Consider the following 17,780-nt stretch of genomic DNA (forward strand, 5'->3'; position numbering starts at 1 on the left):
GTAATTCACCAAGTCAGCAAGTCTCAGGATACCACTCCAGCAAAAATCCCCTGTGTGATCTTCCATTCCAAACCACAGGTAATGACAAGGATTTGCCTGGCAGATCTCATGGGGGCTGCCCTCCCAACACCAGGCTTGTTAGACAGGCAATGCACTGCAGTTCTTTGGAAGGAGCTGAAACTGACCAAGATCCAGGTCACACGTGCACAGATACCCATTTGCACTCCTAGCCCATATGCCTCCAATCCAAATGCTTCTTACTGGGGCCTCAAGTGAGAATTCCCTACCCCAACATATGTCCTTTCCTTACCATGAGCCTCCTCCCAAGGAGAGGATCCCTCCTCTGCCCCGCTGTCCGTGCTGTGTCCACTATACCCTCACCAAGTGCTACTCAGTAGGGGAGAAATGGAGCCCTGGGGAGCCAGAACTTTTTTCCTCTGCCTCTTCCTTGCACTGCCTCAGGAAGGGGATAAAGTCTGGATTGTTGTTTGAATTTGGTCCCCTGTCCTAAGTGACCACTGGAACACTAGGCAGTGAATTCATATGGATTCTTAGCAGAGAGCTAACAAGTCTTCAAAAACATAGGAAACATAGAAGAAGCTTTGAGTGAGGAGATCAGAATGTAATTAGGACTTTCTTCTGGAGCAAACTCCAGCCCAAGAGAGGGAGCCCAAGGTCTTGAAGGCCCACCTGAGCAGATGACACCAGCGTCTTCACGATGGCCACAGTTGTGGGTGAGCCAGCCATTGTGGGGGCAGCTCCACAGGTAGGACTCATGTCCTGAGCAGCGCACGTCATCCAGGACAATGGGTCCTGAGCCCTGGCCAAACCGGGCATTTCCTGGGGCTGACATGGCCCAGCCACAGCCCAGCTGCCTGCAGACCACATTGGCATCATTGGTGTCCCAATTGTCATCACACACGGTTCCCCAGGAGCCTTGATACAGGACCTCCACTCGGCCCTGACACCTGTCACCTCCATTCACCAGCCTCAGTGCCAAACTGGATTCAGATCCTACAGGGGAACACAAGAACTCTTCATCCATACTGATTATGAGGTCAAAGATTTAAGGAATGTTCCACACTCAGGGCACTTCCTAATGGCCAAAGTCACGTGTGCAGGTAATCACCTTTGAATACGAACACAAACAGAGGTTCAGCTTCATCATAGTGGAAGAAGCAGTGATGTCCTACTCTGCCCAAGTCTATGGAAGCTCAAGTATTGGGGAAGTACCTGTGACCCCACTGGAGGTGACAGGAATGGACACCTCACTCCTCATTCTGAGCTCCATTCTCACACAAGATGAAGCTGCACAGCTGCAGATAGGAGGCCGAGACCTGCCTCATGTTCAGGAGTTTGGTGGCACCCACATGGTCCTCTCTGGCTTCTAGCAAAGTGCCAGGAATGGCAGGACATTGGCCAGACAGCTACGGGGACAGGCACTTTCCCCGCTATTCGCAGGTCTGCAGCCTGTGGCCTGAGGGCCAGGAACAAGGTCCCAGTAGTATTAGGGAGCCCTCCAGGGCTTGTCCTGAGCACCTGGCTGAGGATCTTTCCTGACTTAATAAAACAGAATCCCAGGGGAGACAGGTCACCAGCACCCTACAGCCTCCAACATCAGACCCAGGACTAGGTTCCCAGGGAGTCTACCTTCCTCCCCAGGCAACTCGCAGAAACATGAAAAACAGAGGTGCCGCCTTGAGCCTCATTCTATCATTTTCAAAAGAAACGTTTGTCCAGAGGTAGAGAGTGAGCCCTAGGGAGGGGTGAGAGGATGATTTACCTATTGGCGATGCCGGTAAGTTGGTGGTCAGCCAAGTATCTGCAAATTGCAACAAAGAGAAAGGACAAAATTAGACTTGAGGGTGAAAAGCTACAAAAAAAAAAAAAAAAAAAAAAAAAGTCTCTGGACCAGGCAAGCGTCATGAAAACTATTCGATTTCCGGTTCCTGCCACGTGCTCCAAGTGCTACCCAAGTCTTCAGCTCAGTGAGCACAGCCAGGAACAAAGGCCTTGCTGGAGACCAGTTCAATCCCTCCTACCTTTGAAGTGTGAGATGTCCTTTTCTCGGCTACAAAGGGTTAGCCTGCCCCATCCAGTGACACGTGGACTCATGGGCACATCTGACACCATTGCTGAGACTCTGATAGTTTGAGCTAAAATGTTAGGGGAACCAAGGAGCCGCCCAAAGGGATATCAAGTTTCCTGGTAAGTGGAGGCACCAGAAATATTTATTATCCCTCTCCCTGCCCGAGCATGGCCTCTGCCTTTTCTGGATGCAGATGTGGCCCTGCAAAATCTGGAGTGTTTGAAGGAGTGAGGGATGGAGGTATCAGGCCTGCGCTGACATTGCTTGCCCATGGCAGAAGTCATGTTTAAGGCTTGAACTGACATTGCCTTCCCAGCTGACTTTGGCAGTCACTCTCGATTCTCAGAAAGGTTATATCAGCTCTGAATATAAAGGAGCTAAAGCTCATTAAACATGAGTCCACTTCCTGAACCTGTAAGAGTTGTCCATTGTACAGTATGAAACTTCTTCATGAAAGCTGAGATAAATTGAACAGAAGACAGAAGCCTCCTGAACCCTATGTCTGTTGAAGCACTGTGCTGGGGTCTCAGTTACAGAGTGGTGGGGGGAAAAATAATATGCCCCACAGTATCCGCACAGAGAAGCAGGGGAGCACTGTGGAGTGGGGAAGAGGTAACTGGGCAGAAAGAGAAGGGACATCCCGAGGAAGGATGCTGGGGACTCACCTGGCCTGGGCGTTGACTGGGACTGAGCAGCTGTGAGAAAGGGAAGAGAAGGTCAGATCAGATGCACTATACAGAAAACGGCAAAACTGGAAAAAAGATAGAAGGAACTGGGCAAGCCTGACACTCAGTCCATCCCAGTCCCTATCACAGGAGGAGGGCCATTGCCATGTACATCCCCACAGAGATGCACCATATAAGGGTTGCAGGCAGATCCTGGCCACTATTGTCAGCTCCGAGGTGATTAACTTTGTGTCTGCCCAGGGTGACCAGGTTGACCCAAAACCAACACTCTCCCTTGCATGTTTCGGCAGTTCCTGAGTCAGCAAGGCTGAAAAGAGAGGGGCCCACCTTGAGCCTCATCCTATCAGTTTCAAACACAAAATATGTCCAGAGATAGTGAGCCCTAGGGAGGGGTGAGAGGATTATTTACCTGCTGTTGATGCAGGTGAGGTCGGCCAAGTGTCTGTAAATTGCAACAAAGAAAAAAGACAGAATTAGACTTGAAGGGAAAAGGCACAGAATAAAAGGATCTCTGGGAGGGGGAATCAACCTGGCAACAATTCCACTTCCTGTTCCTGCCACTTGCTTCCCAGATGTCTTCCCAGGTCTCCTCTGCTGTGAACTCATCCAGGGACAAAGGTCCTGCTGGAGACCAGACTGAGTCCTCCATTTCTGTAATCCTGGGGTATCTTTCTCTCTGTTAGGGGATGCTCCCCACCATGCCATCCCACATCTGCTGATGCATGGACTGACTAGGACATCAAATGCCATTGCTGAGGCTTGGACACCGGCAGCTAAAATGTTAGGGGAACCAGGGGCTGCCCAGGGGACAATCAGGAATCAGGTTTCTGGCTAAGCAGAGACACCACAAACCTTTATTATCCCTCTCCCTGCCCAAGCACAAACTCTGCTTCTTCTGGATACAAATGTGGACCATCATAATCTCGGAATGTTTCCAGCAGTGATGGATAGGGGTATCAAGCCCGCCCTGATCATGCCTTGAACAGGTCAGAGGGTGACACCCTCAATTTTCAGAAACTATATGTGAGTCCCAAATATAAAAGGACCAAAGCTCATTAAACATGGGGCCACTTCCTGAACCTGTAAGGGTTGTCCACTGGGACAGTATGAAACTGTTTCATGAAAGCTCAGAGGGGCTGAAAAGAAGACAGAGGCCTCCTGAATCCTGTGTGTGTTTAAAAAGCACTGTGCTGTGTTGCAGGAAGTCAGGGACCCCAAACAGAGGGACTGGCTGAAGCCATGGCACAAGAACATAAATTTGAAGATTTCCTGGACATTTACTAGTTCCCCAAATTAATACTTTTATAATTTCTTACGCCTGTCTTTACTGCAGTCTCTGAACATAAATTGTGAAGATTTCATGGACACTTATCACTTCCCCAATCAATACTCTTGTGATTTCCTATGCCTGTCTTTACTTTAATCTGTTAATCCTGTCATCTTTGTAAGCTAAGGATGAATGTCGCCTCAGGACCCTGTGATGATTGCCTTAACTGCACAAATTGTTTAAACAATATGAAATCTGGGCACCTTGAAAAAAGAACAGGATAACAGCGATGCTCAGGGAAAAAGGGAGATAAAGTTAAAGGCTGACTGCCTGTGGGCCAGGCGGAATAGAGCCGTATTTCTCTTCTTTCAAAAGCAAATATCGCTGAATTCTTTTACTCAGCAACAAACATCCCTGAGAAAGAGAATACGTTCCTAATGGGAGGCCTCTGAAATGGCCGCCTTGGGAACGTCTGTCTTTTATGGTTGTAGATAAGGGATGAAATAAGCTCCAGTCTCCCGTAGCGCTCCCAGGCTTATTAGGATGAGGAAATTCCTGCCTAATAAATTTTGGTCAGACTGGTTGACCGCTTTCAAACCCTGTCTCCTGATAAAATGTTATCAATGACAATGCGTGCCCGAAACTTCATTAGCAATTTTAATTTTGCCCCAGTCCTGTGATCTTGCCCTGCCTCCCATTTGCCTTGTGATATTTTATTACCTTGTGAAGCATGTGATCTCTGTGACCCACACCCTATTCGTACACTCCCTCCCCTTTTGAATATCACCAATAAAAACTTGCTGGTTTTGCTGATTAGGAGGCATCACGGAACCTACTGACATGTGATGTCTCCCTCCGACACCCAGCTTTAAAATTTCACTCTTTTGTACGCTTTCCCTTTATTTCTGAGACCAGCCAATGCTCAGGGAAAATAGAAAAGGACCCAAGTGAAATACAGCCGGTGTTGGGGGGGTAGAAATAATATGCCCCACAGTATCCACACAGAGAAACAGGAGAGTTCTGTGGAGTGGGGAAGGGATGATTGGGCAGAAAGAGAAGGGACATTTTGAGGAAGGACACTGGGAACTTACCTAGGCTGGGTGTCGGCCAGGACTGGGAAGCTGTGAGAAAGAGAAGAGAAGGTCAGATCAGGCACGTTACACAGAAGTCGGCAAAACTGGAATGAGGAGCGAAAGAAATGGGTGAGTATGACATTCAGTCCATCCTAGTTTCTGCCACACAGGGAGGGACACTGCCATGCACATCCCCACAGAGATGCACCATGTAAGGGGTCGAGGCAGATCCTGTCCACTATTGCCAGCTCTGAGGTGATCAAATTGTGTTTGCCCAGGGTAACCTGGTTGGCCTAAACCAACCCTCTCACTTGCACGTCTTAGGCGTTCCTGAGTCAGCAAGGCTGAGGAAGCCACTCCAGCCAAAATCCCTTGTGTGATCTTCAAGCCCCAACCACAGGCAATAACAAGGCCATGCCCGGCCAGTCTCATGGGGGCTGCTCTCCCCACACCAGACCTGGGGCACAGGCAGTGCTCAGCAGCATTCTCAGAGGACCTGAGGTCAAGGACTCCAACCCCACGCAACCTAGGCCTGACATGAATAGAAACCCATTTGCATTCCTAACCCTTGAGCCTCTATTTCCAGAGCTCCTCACTGGGTCTCAGATGAGAACTCACTTTCAGACAAGCATCTTTAGTTCAGAGTTCCTTGCAGTGAGAGGATTCCTCCCCTGCCTTGCTGTCTGTCCTGTGTCCATGATACCCTCACCCAGTGCTACTCAGCTGGTGAGAAATGGAGCCCTGGGGAGCCAGCACTTTTCTCTTCTGCCTCTTCTTTGCACTGCCTCAGGAAAGGGATAAAGTCTGGGTTGTTGTTTGACTTTGGTCCCCTGTCCTAAGTGACCACATGAACACCAACTCCTGTAGCAAAATTCATACAGATTCTTAGCAGAGAGCTAACAAGACTGCATAAATACAGGAAACATAGAAGAATCTTTGAGTGAGGAGATCAGAATGTAATTAGAATTTTCTTCCTGAGCAAACTCCAGCCTAGGAGATGGAGCCCAAGGTCTTGGAGGCCCACCTGAGCAGATGACACCAGCGTCTTCATGATGGCCACAGTTGTGGGAGAGCCAGCCATTGTGGGGGCAGCTCCACAGGTAGGACTCATGTCCTGAGCAGCGCACGTCATCCAGGACAATAGGTCCTGAGCCCTGACCAAACCGGGCATTTCCTGGGGCTGACATGGCCCAGCCACAGCCCAGCTGCCTGCAGACCACATTGGCATCATTGGTGTCCCAGCTGTCATCACACACGGTGCCCCAGGAGCCTCGGTACAGGACCTCCACTCGGCCCTGACACCTGCCACCTCCATTCACCAGCCTCAGGGCCAAACTGGATTCAGATCCTACAGGGGAACACAAGAACCCTTCATCCATCTCAATTATGAGGTCAAGGATAGGGCATGTACAACACTCAGGGCAGTGGGCAAAGTAGTCAAGTTTGAATACAAATGCCAAAGTCACCAGGGCACGCAGTCACAATGGAAGACAGCTGCACCCAGAGGTTAAGCTTTGTCATAGTGGAAAAAGTGATGCCCTATTCTACTCAAGTCTATAAAAGCTCAAGTTATGGGTAAGCATGTATGACCCCAGAGGAGGGGACAGGAATGGACACCCCACTCCCCACTCTGGGTACACACATGATGGAGCTACACAGCTACAAGTGATAGGCCCAGACCCCCTCCAAATTCAGGAGCTTATTGGCACCTGCATGGTCCTCTCTGCCTTCTGGCAAATTGCCAGTGATGGCAAGGCCTTGGCCACACAGGTGCAGGCACCGATACTTTCACCCACTCTTCAGAGGTCTGGATCCCATGGCCTGAGGGCCAGGAATGAGGTCCCAGTAGCATTAAGGAGCCCTCCAGTGCTCATCCTGAGCACCTGGATGAGGATCTTTCCTGACCACTTGGAACAGGATTCCATGGGAGACAGGTCACCAGCACCCTCCATCCTCAAACATCAGACCCAGCACTGGCTCCCCAGAGATTCCACCTTCCTCCCACGTGACCCACAGGGACATGAAAAAAGAGGGGCCCACCTTGAGCCTCATCCTATCAGTTTCAAACACAAAATCACTCCAGAGACAGTGAGCCCTAGGGAGGGGTGAGAGGATTATTTACCTGCTGTTGATGCATGTGAAGTCGGCCAAGTGTCTGTAAGTTGCAACAAAAGGAAAAGACAGTCAGACTTGAAAGGAAAAGGCGCAGAACAAAAGGATCTCTGGGAGGGGGAATCAACCTGGCAACAATTCCACTTCTTGTTCCTGCCACTTGCTTCCCATGTGTCTGCCCAGGTCTCCTCTGCTGTGAACTCATCCAGGGACAAAGGTCCTGCTGGAGACCAGACTGAGCCCTCCATTTCTCTAATCCTGGGGTATCTTTCTATCTGTCAGGGGATGCTCCCCACCATGCCATCCCACATCTGCTGATGCATGGACTGACTAGGACATCAGACGCCAGTGCTGAGGCTTGGATACTGGCAGTTAAAATGCTAGGGGAACCAGGGGCTGCCCAGGGGACAATCAGGAATCAGGTTTCTGGCTAAGCAGAGACACCACAAACCTTTATTATCCCTTTCCCTGCCCAAGCACAAACTCTGCCTCTTCTGGATACAAATGTGGCCCATCATAATCTCAGAATGTTTCCAGCAGTGATGGATGGGGGTATCGAGCCTGCCCTGATGATGCCTTGAACAGGTCGGAGGGTGACACCCTCAATTTTCAGAAACAATATGTGAGTCCTGAATATAAAAGAACCAGAGCACATTAAACGTGGGCCCACTTCCTGAACCTGTAAGTGTTGTCCACTGGGACACTATGAAACTGTTTCATGAAAGCTGAGAGGGATTGAAAAGAAGACAGAGGCCTCCTGAATCCCGTGTGTGTTTAAAAAGCGCTGTGCTGGGGTCTCAGTTACACAGTCGGTATTGGGGGTGGAAATAATATGCCCCACAGTATCCACGCAGTGAAACAGGAGAGCTCTGTGGAGTGGGGAAGGGATGATTGGGCAGAAAGAGAAGGGACATTTTGAGGAAGGACACTGGGAACTTACCTAGGCTGGGTGTTGGCCAGGACTGGGAAGCTGTGAGAGAGAGAAGAGAAGATCAGATCAGGCACGTTACTCAGAAGTCGGCAAAACTGGAATGAGGAGGGAAAGAAATGGGCGAGTATGACACTCAGTCCAGCCTAGTTTCTATCACACAGGGAGGGACATTGCCATGCACATCCCCACAGAGATGCACCGTGTAAGGGGTCAAGGCAGATCCTGTCCACCATTGCCAGCTCTGAGGAGATCAACACTGTGTCTGCCCAGGGTAACCCGGTTGACCCCAAACCAACCCTCTCCCTTGCACGTCTTAGGTGTTCCTGAGTCAGCAAGGCTGAGGAAGCCACTCCAGCCAAAATCCCTTGTGTGATCTTCAAGCCCAGACCACAGGCAATAACAAGGCCATGGCTGGCTGGCCTCATGGGGGCTGCCCTTCCCACACCAGACCTGGGGCACAGGCAATGCTCAGCAGCGTTCTGAAAGGACCTGAGGTCAAGGACTCCAACCCCACCCAACCCAGGCCTAACATGAATCGAAACCCATTTGCACTCCTAACCCTTGAGCCTCTATTTCCAGACCTCCTCACTGGGTCTCAGATGAGAACCCACTTTCAGACAAGCATCTTTAGTTTAGAGTTCCTCGCAGTGAGAGGATTCCTCCCCTGCATTGCTGTCTGTCCTGTGTCCCTGACACCCTCACCCAGTGCTACTCAGCTGGGGAGAAATGGAGCCCTGGGGAGCCAGCACTTTTCTCTTCTGCCTCTTCTTTGCACTGCCTCGGGAAGGGGATAAAATCTGGGTTGTTGTTTCAGTTTGGTCCCCTGTCCTAAGTGACCACAGGAACACCAGGCCCTGTAGCAAAATTCATACAGATTCTTAGCAGAGAGCTAACAAGACTACATAAATATAGGAAACAGAAGAATCTCTGAGTGAGGAGATCAGAATGTAATTAGGATTTTCTTCCTGAGCAAACTCCAGCCTAGGAGATGGAGCCCAAGGTCTTGAAGGCCCACCTGAGCAGATGACACCAGCGTCTTCATGATGGCCACAGTTGTGGGAGAGCCAGCCATTGTGGGGGCAGCTCCACAGGTAGGACTCGTGTCCTGAGCAGCGCACATCATCCAGGACAATGGGTCCTGAGCCCTGACCAAACCGGGCATTTCCTGGGGCTGACGTGGCCCAGCCACAGCCCAGCTGCCTGCAGACCACATTGGCATCATTGGTGTCCCAGCTGTCATCACACACGGTGCCCCAGGAGCCTCGGTATAGGACCTCTACTCGGCCCTGACACCTGTTACTTCCATTCACCAGCCTCAGGGTTAAACTGGATTCAGGTCCTACAGAGGAACACAAGAACCCTTTATCCATCCCTACCATGAGGTCAAGGATCTAAGGCACGTTGCACACTGAGGGTACTTCCTAATGGCCAAGGTCACCTGGACAAGCCGTCATGATTGAATACGACTGCAAGCAGAGGTTCAGCTTCATCATACTGGAAGGAGAGGTGATACCCTATTCTGCCTGGGTTTATGGAGGCTCAGATTTTGGGGAAGCACAGGTGACCCCAGTGGAGGTGACAGGAATGGATGCCCCACTCCCTACTCTGGGCACACACAGGATGGAGCTCCACAGCTCCAGAGCGCAGGCCCGTGCTGTCCCCATGTTGAAGAGTTTGGTGGCACCCACACGGTCCTCTCTGGCTTCTGGTAAATTGCCAGTGATGGCAAGGCATTGGCCAGACAGCTGCAGGGACAGAAATTTTCACCCCCCCTTGCAGGTCTGCAATGCATGGCCAGAAGGCCAGGAATGAGGTCCCAGGAGTAGGGAGCCCTCCAGGGCTTGTCCTGAGCACCCGAATAAGGATCTTTCCTGATACTTGGAACAGGGTCCCACAGGAGACAGGTCACCAGCACCCTCCACCCTCTAACACCCGACCCAGGACTGGTTCCCCAGAGACTCCAACATCCTCCCACTCAACGCACAGGGACATGAAAAAGACAGGGGCCCACCTTGACCCTCATCCTATCATTTTCAGAAAAAACATTGGTCCAGAGGTAGAGAGTGAGCCCTAGGGAGGGGTGAGAGGATTATTTACCTACTGTCGATGGAGGTAAGGTGACGGTCGACAACGTGTCTGTAAATTGCAACAAAGAAAAAGGCTAGAATTAAAGTTGAGGAAGAAAAGCTCCAAAAGGAAAGGTCTCTGGACAGGGCAAGCATCATGAAAATTCCTCCATTTCTGGTTCCTGCCACTTGCTCCCCATGTGTCTGCCCAAGTCTGTAGCTCAGGAAGCACAGCCAGGGACATAGGCCTCACTGGAGACCAGTCCAATCCCTCCTACCTCTGAAGTGTGGAATATCCTCTTCCCAGCTACAAAGGGTTTACCTGCCCCATCCACTGACACATGGACTGATGGGCACATCTGACACCAATGCTGAGAAACTCCCACTTGAAACTAAAATGTTAGAAGGATCAGGGAGCTGCTTAAAGGAGTATAAAGTCTCCTGGCAAGTGGAGGCAGCAGAAATATCTAATATCTCTCTCCCTGCCCGAGCATGGCCTCTGCCTATCTGGAGGTAGATGGGGCCCTGCCGCATCTGGGGTGTTTGAAGGAGTCAGGAATGGAGGTATCAGGCCTGCACTGACATTGCTTGCCCATGGACAGGCATGTTTAAGGCTTTAGCTGAAATTGCCTTCCCAGGAGACTTTGGCAATCACTGTCAATTCTTAGAAAGATCACACCTTCTTAACCATGTCTGGTTAAGAAGCTCCATGCCAGGGTCTCAGTTACAGAGCAGGGAAAATAGTATGACCCACAGCATCCACACAGGTAAGAAGGGTTAGGTCTGTGGAGTGGGAAAAAGGATAATTGTGCAGAAAGAGAAGGGACATCCCAAGGAAGGACACTGGGGACTCACCTGGCCTGGGCGTCGACCGGGACTGGGCAGCTGTGAGAAAGAGGAGGTCAGATCAGATGCACTATACAGAAGCTGGCAAAACCGGAACAAAGGCAGAAGGAACTAAACAGGTCACGCCTTCAGTCCATGCTAGGTCCCCATCACAGAGGGAGAGGCATTGCCATGCACGTCCCCAAAAGGATGCTCCTTGAAAGGCGTCTGGGCAGATCTTGTCTACTACTGCCAGCTCCAAAGTGATTAAGTTTGTGTCTACCCATAGTAATCATGTTGACACAAAACCAACCCTCTCACTTACACGTCTTAGCAGTCCCCGAGTCAGCAAATATGAAGAGGCCACTCCAGCAAAAATCCAACCTGTGATCTTCTAGCCCAGCGCACAGGCATTCATAACAAGGCTTTGCTCAGCAGGCCTCACGGGCACTGCCCGCCCCACACCTGACCAGTGTACAGGCGAGACACTGCAGTGCTCTGGAGGAAATTGCAGTCAAGCACTCACACCCCCAAAACCCAGGCCAGACACGGACAGACACAGATCTGCACTCCCAGCCTTGTGTTTCCAGTCTGATGCCTCCTTACTGGGCCTCAGCAGAAGACCCTCCCTTCCCAGCATGAACCTTTGGTTCTCGGCTTCTCCCAGTGAGATCATCCCTCCCCCAACGCCTATATGTGCTGCATCCACCTCACCCTCACCTAAACCTTTCAGTAGGGGAAAGGTGGAACCCTGGAGATCCAGCATGCTATAGTTTGGATGCTTGTCCCAGCCAAGACTCATGTTGGGATTGGATCCCCTAGTATAGAGATGAGGCCTGATGCGCCATGTTTGGGTCATGGAAGCCAACGCTTCAAGAATAACTTAGTGCCCTCCCTGGTCAGGGGTGGGTTCTTCTCTTAGTTTCTAGCAAGAACTGGTGGTTGAAAAGAGCCTGGACCTTCCATCCCTCTTGCCCTCTCTTGCTTCCTCCCTTGCCATGTGACGTCTGCTCAGGCCACCTCCCCATCTCCTTCTGCCAGGAGTGCAAGAGCCTGAGGCCATCAGCAGAAGCCAAGCAGATACCATGCTCCTATGCAGCCTGCAAAGCCAAGACCCAAATCAACCTCTTTCTTCATGAACAACCTGGCCCCAGCCATTTGTTTCCAGCCACACTAAAATGCAAAGACCCGCGCTTTCCTATTCTCCCTCTGCTTGCGCTGCCTCAGTAGGGGAACAAAGGTGTGACTCTTATTTCACTTTGGCCCATTGTCCTCTCTGACCTCCTCAAAACCTGGCAATGTAGTGAAGACTCATACGGTTTCCTAGGAGAGAGCTAAGGAGATATCAGAAATACAGGAAAGGTTGAAAAAGCTCTGAGTGAGGAGATTAGAACATAATGAGACCTCGCTTCCTGAGCAAAATCTACCCCAAGAGAGGAAACCCAAATTGCTGGAGGCCCACCTGAGCAGATGACACCAGCGTCTTCACTATGGCCACAGTTGTGGGAGAGCCAGCCGTTGTGGGGACAGCTCCACAGGTAGGACTCATTCCCTGAGCAGCGCACGTCATCCAGGACAATGGGTCCTGAGCCCTGACCAAACCGGGCATTTCCTGGGGCTGACATGGCCCAGCCACAGCCCAGCTGCCTGCAGACCACATTGGCATCATTGGTGTCCCAGCTGTCATCACACACGGTGCCCCAGGAGCCTCGGTATAGGACCTCTACTCGGCCCTGACACCTGTCACCTCCATTCACCAGTCTCAGGGCCAAACTGGATTCAGGTCCTACAGGGGAACACAAGAACTCTTCATCAATCCCTATCAGGAGGTCAAGGATCTAAGGCACATTCCACACTCAGGGCACTTCCTAATGGCCAAAGTCCCCTGGGCAGGCAGTCACGATTGAATATGACTGCAACCAGAGGTTCAGCTTCATCACGGTGGAAGGAGAGGTGATAGGCTATTCTGCTCAGGTTTATGAAGGGTCAAGTTTTGGGGAAGCACCTGTGACCCCAGTGGAGGTGATAGAAATGGGCGCCCGACTTCCTACTCTGGGCACACACAGGATGGAGCTCCACAGCTCCAGAGGGCAGGACCATGCTGTCCCCATGTTCAAGAGTTAGGTGGCACCCACATGGTCCTCCATGGTTTCTGGCAAATTGCCAAGGATGGCAAGGCCTTGGCCAGACAGCTGCAGGGACAGAAACTGTCACCCACCCTTGCAGGTCTGCAGTGTATGGCCAGAGGGCCAGGAACGAGGTCCCAGTAGGAGTAGGGAGCCCTCCAGGGCTTGTCCTCAGCACCTGGATGAGGATCTTTCCTGATACTTGGAAGAAGATCCCATGGGAGACAGGTCACCGGCACCCTCCACCCTCCAACACCAGAACCAGGAGTGGCTCCCCAGAGACTCCAACATCCTCCCACTCAACGCACAGTGACATGAAAAACACGGGCCCACCTTCACCCTCATCCTATCATTTTCAGAAAAAAACATCTGTCCAGAGGTAGACAGTGAGCCCTAGGGAGGTGTGAGAGGATTATTTACCTACTGCTGATGCAGATAAGGTGGTGATGGGCAACGAGTCTTTAATTGCAACAAAGACAAAGGCTAGAATTAAACTTGAGGCTGAAAATCTCCAAAAGGAAGAGTCTCTAGACATGGCAAGCATCATGAAAACTGCTCGATTTCTGGTTCCTGCCACTTGCTCCCCATATGTCTGCCCAAGTCTTCAGCCCAGTAAGCTAAGGAAGGGACATAGGCCTCGCTGAAGACCAGTCCAATCCCTCCTACCTCTGAAGTCTGGGATGTCCTCTTCTCAGCTACAAAGGGTTTGCCTGCCCCATCCACTGACACATGGACTAATGGACACATCTGACGCCATTGTTGAGCCTCTGATTGTTAGAGCTAAAATGTTAGAAGGATCAGGGAGCTGCCCAAAGGAGTATAAAGTCTCCTGGCAAGTGGAGGTACCAGAAATATCTAGTATCTTTCTCCCTGCCTGAGCACGGCCTCTGCCTTTCTGGATGTAGATGGGGCCCTGCTGCATCTGGGGGTGTTTGAAGGACTTTGTGTCTGCCCATAGTAATCACGTTGACATAAAACCAACCCTCTCCCTTGCACATCTTAGCAGTCCCTGAGTCAGCAAGTATGAAGAGGCCACTCCTGCAAAAAAATATCCAGCCTGTGATCTTCTAGCCCAGCCCACAGGCATTCATAACAAGGCTTTGCTCAGCAGGCCTTATGGGCATTGCCCGCCCCACACCTGACCAGTGCACAGGCAAGACACTGCAGTGCTCTGGAGGCAACTGCAGTCAAGCACTCACACCGCCAAAACCCAGGCAAGACATGGACAGTCATAAGTCTCCACTCCCAGCCTTGTGTTTCCGGTCTGATGCCTCCTGATTGGTCCTCAGCAGAAGACCTTCCCTTCCCAGCATGAGCCTTTGGTTCTGGGCTCCTCCCAGCCAGACCGTCCCTCCCCCAACACCTATATGTGCTGCATCCACCTCACCCTCACCTAAACCTTTCAGTAGGGGAAAGGTAGAACCCTGGAGAGCCAGCATGCTATAGATTAGATGTTTGTCCCATCCAAGACTCATGTTGGGATTGGATCCTCAAGTATAGAGGTGAGGCTGGATGTGCCATGTCTGGGTCATGGAAGCCAACACTTCATGAATAACTTAGTGCCCTCCCTGGTCAGGGGGAAGTTCTTCTCTTAGTTCCTAGAAAGAGCTGGTGGTTGAAAAGAGTCTGGGCCCTCCCTCTTGCTCTCTCTTGCTTCCTCCCTCGCCATGTGACCTCTGCCCAGGCCAGCTCCCCATCCCCTTCTGCCAGCAGTACAAGCAGCCTGAGGTCCTCAGCAGAAGCCGAGCAGATGCCTGCACCATGCTCCTATGCAGTCTGCAAAGCCATGACCCAAATCAACCTCTTTCTTCATGAACAACCTGGCCCCAGCTATTCCTTTCCAGCCACATTAAAGGCAAAGACCTGGCGTTTTCGTCTTCTCCCTCTGCCTGCGCTGCCTCGGTAGGGGAACAAAGGTGTGACCCTTATTTCACTTTGGCCCATTGTCCTCTCTGACCTCCTCAAAACCTGGCAATGTGGTGAAGGCTCATGCGGTTTCCTAGGAGAGAGCTAAGGAGATATCAGAAATATAGGAAAGGTTGAAAAAGCTCTGCATGATATTAGAACATAATAAGACCTTCCTGAGCAAAATCTACCCCAAGAGAGGAAACCCAAATTGCTGGAGACCCACCTGAGCAGATGACACCAGCATCTTCACCATGGCCACAGTTGTGGGAGAGCCAGCCATTGTGAGGACAGCTCCACAGGTAGGACTCATTCCCTGAGCAGCGCACGTCATCCAGGACAATGGGTCCTGAGCCCTGACCAAACCGGGCATTTCCTGGGGCTGACATGGCCCAGCCACAGCCCAGCTGCCTGCAGACCACATTGGCATCATTGGTGTCCCAGCTGTCATCACACACGGTGCCCCAGGAGCCTCGGTATAGGACCTCCACTCGGCCCTGACACCTGTCACCTCCATTCACCAGCCTCAGGGCCAAACTGGATTCAGATCCTACAGGGGAACAGAAGAACCCTTCATCCATCCCTATCATGAGGTCAAGAATCTAAGGAATGTTCTACATTCAAGGCAGGTCCTAATGGCTAAAGTCACCTGGGCAGGCAGTCACCTTTGAATATGAATAAAACCAGAGATTCAGCTTCATCAAAGTCAAAGAAGCAGTGACACCATATTCTGCCTGGGTTTAAGAAGGCTCAAGTTTTGGGGAAGCACCTGTGACCCCACCGGAGTTAACAGGAATGGAAACCCCATTCCCTAACCTGGGCACACACAGGATGGAGCTACACAGCTACAGTAGGCAGGCCAGGCTCTCCCCATGATCAGGAGCTTGGTGGCAATCCTATGGTCCTGTCTGGCTTCTGAAAATTTCACAGGTATGACAAGGCCTTGGCCAGACAGGTGCGGGGACAGTCACTTTCACTGACTCTTCACACCTCTGCAGTCCATGGGCTGCAGGAATGAGGTCTTAGTAGGATTAGGGAAGCCTCCAGGGCTTTTCCTCAGCACCTGGATGCGGATCTTTCCTGACCACTTGGAACGGGATTCCACGGGAGACAAGTCACCAGCACCCTCCAGCCTCCAACATCAGACCCAGAGCTGGGTCCCCAGAGACTCTACCTTCCTCCCATGCAACCCACAGGGACATGAAAAAGAGAGGGGCCCACCTTGACCCTCATCCTGTCATTTTCAGAAAAAAAACATTTGTCCAGAGATAGAGAGTGAGCCCTAGGGAGGAGTGAGAGGATTATTTACCTACTGTCGATGCAGGTAAGGTGATGGTCGGCAACGTGTCTGTAATTGCAACAAAGACAAAGGCTAGAATTAAAGTTGAGGGTGAAAAGCTCCAAAAGGAAAGGACTCCGGAGAAGGCAAGCATCATGAAAACTACCCCACTTCTGGGTCCTGCCACTTGTTCCCCGTATGTCTGCCCAAGTCTGCAGCTCAGCAAGCTCAGCAAGGGACATAGGCCTTGCTGGAGACCAGTTCGATCCCTCCTGCCTCTGAAGTGTGGGATGTCCTCTTCTCAGTCACAAAGGGTTAGCCTGTTCCATGCACTGACACATGCATCGATGGGCACATCTAACACCATTGCTGAGACTCTACTAGCTCGAGCTAAAATGTTAGGGAAACCAAGGAGCTGACCAAAGGGGTATCAAGTTTCCCAGTAAGTGGAGGCACCAGAAATATTTATTATCCCTCCCCCTGCCCGAGCATGGCCTATGCCTCTTCTGGATGCAGATGTAACCCTGCAGAATCTGGGGTGTTTGAAGGAGTGAGGAATGGAGGTATCAGGCCTGCACTGACATTGCTTGCCCATGGAGGCAGCCGTGTTTAAGGCTTTAGCTGACGTTGGCTTCCCAGGAGACTTTGGCAATCACTCTCAATTCTCAGGAAGGTCATATCAGCTCTGAATAGAAAAGGGCCAAAGCTAATTAAATATGAGGCCACTTCCTAAACCTTTAAGGGTTGGCCGTTGGGACAGTATGAAACTGCTTCATGAAAGCTGAGATAAATGGAACAGAAAACAGAAGCCTCCTGAACCCTATGTCTGGTTCAGAAGCGCCATTCCAGGGTCTCAGTTACAGAGCAGGGGAAAATTGTATGCCAGGAAATATCCACTCTGAGAAGAACGAGGGCTCTGTGGAGTGCAGAAAGGGATAATTTTGCAGAAAGAGAAGGGACATCCCAAGGAAGGACACTGGGGACTCACCTGGCCTGGGCGTCGACCAGGAGTGGGCAGCTGAGAGAAAGAGGAGGTCAGATCAGATGCACTGTACAGAAGCTGGCAAAATTGGAACAAAGGTAGAAGGAACTAAACAGGTCATGCCTTCAGTCCACCCTGGGTCCCCATCACAGAGGGAGGGCATTGTCATGCACATCCCCACAGAGATGCTCCTTGGAGGGTGTCTGGGCAGATCCTGTCCACTATTGCCAACTCCAAGGTGATTAACCTTGTGTCTGCCCATAGTAATCAGGTTGACACAAAACCAACCCTCTCCCTTGCACATCTTAGCAGTCCCTGAGTCAGCAAATGTGAGGAGGCCATTCCAGCCAAAGTCCTGCCTGTGATGTTCCAGTCCAGCCCACAGGCATTCATAACAATGCTTTGCCTAGCAGGCCTCATGGGGGCTGCACGCTCCATA

The 17,780-nt window shown here is 51.2% G+C and overlaps 1 protein-coding gene across 1 annotated transcript in view; it reads right to left on the reverse strand.

Moving 5' to 3' along the window:
- The window catches only part of DMBT1 (deleted in malignant brain tumors 1), a 62,394-nt gene that overhangs the window by 21,502 nt on the left and 23,112 nt on the right, over window positions 1-17,780 (reverse strand). The window contains 14 exon segments of the mRNA XM_030804176.1: window positions 691-1,014; window positions 1,784-1,822; window positions 2,755-2,784; window positions 6,140-6,463; window positions 7,238-7,270; window positions 8,168-8,197; window positions 9,174-9,549; window positions 9,763-9,903; window positions 10,260-10,294; window positions 11,080-11,109; window positions 12,512-12,835; window positions 15,253-15,630; window positions 16,390-16,428; window positions 17,348-17,377. Coding sequence (XP_030660036.1) covers window positions 691-1,014; window positions 1,784-1,822; window positions 2,755-2,784; window positions 6,140-6,463; window positions 7,238-7,270; window positions 8,168-8,197; window positions 9,174-9,549; window positions 9,763-9,903; window positions 10,260-10,294; window positions 11,080-11,109; window positions 12,512-12,835; window positions 15,253-15,630; window positions 16,390-16,428; window positions 17,348-17,377 — 2,133 coding nt within the window.

The sequence above is a fragment of the Nomascus leucogenys genome, chromosome 3 (genome assembly GCF_006542625.1).
Source record: "Nomascus leucogenys isolate Asia chromosome 3, Asia_NLE_v1, whole genome shotgun sequence".
Lineage (NCBI taxonomy): Eukaryota > Metazoa > Chordata > Mammalia > Primates > Hylobatidae > Nomascus > Nomascus leucogenys.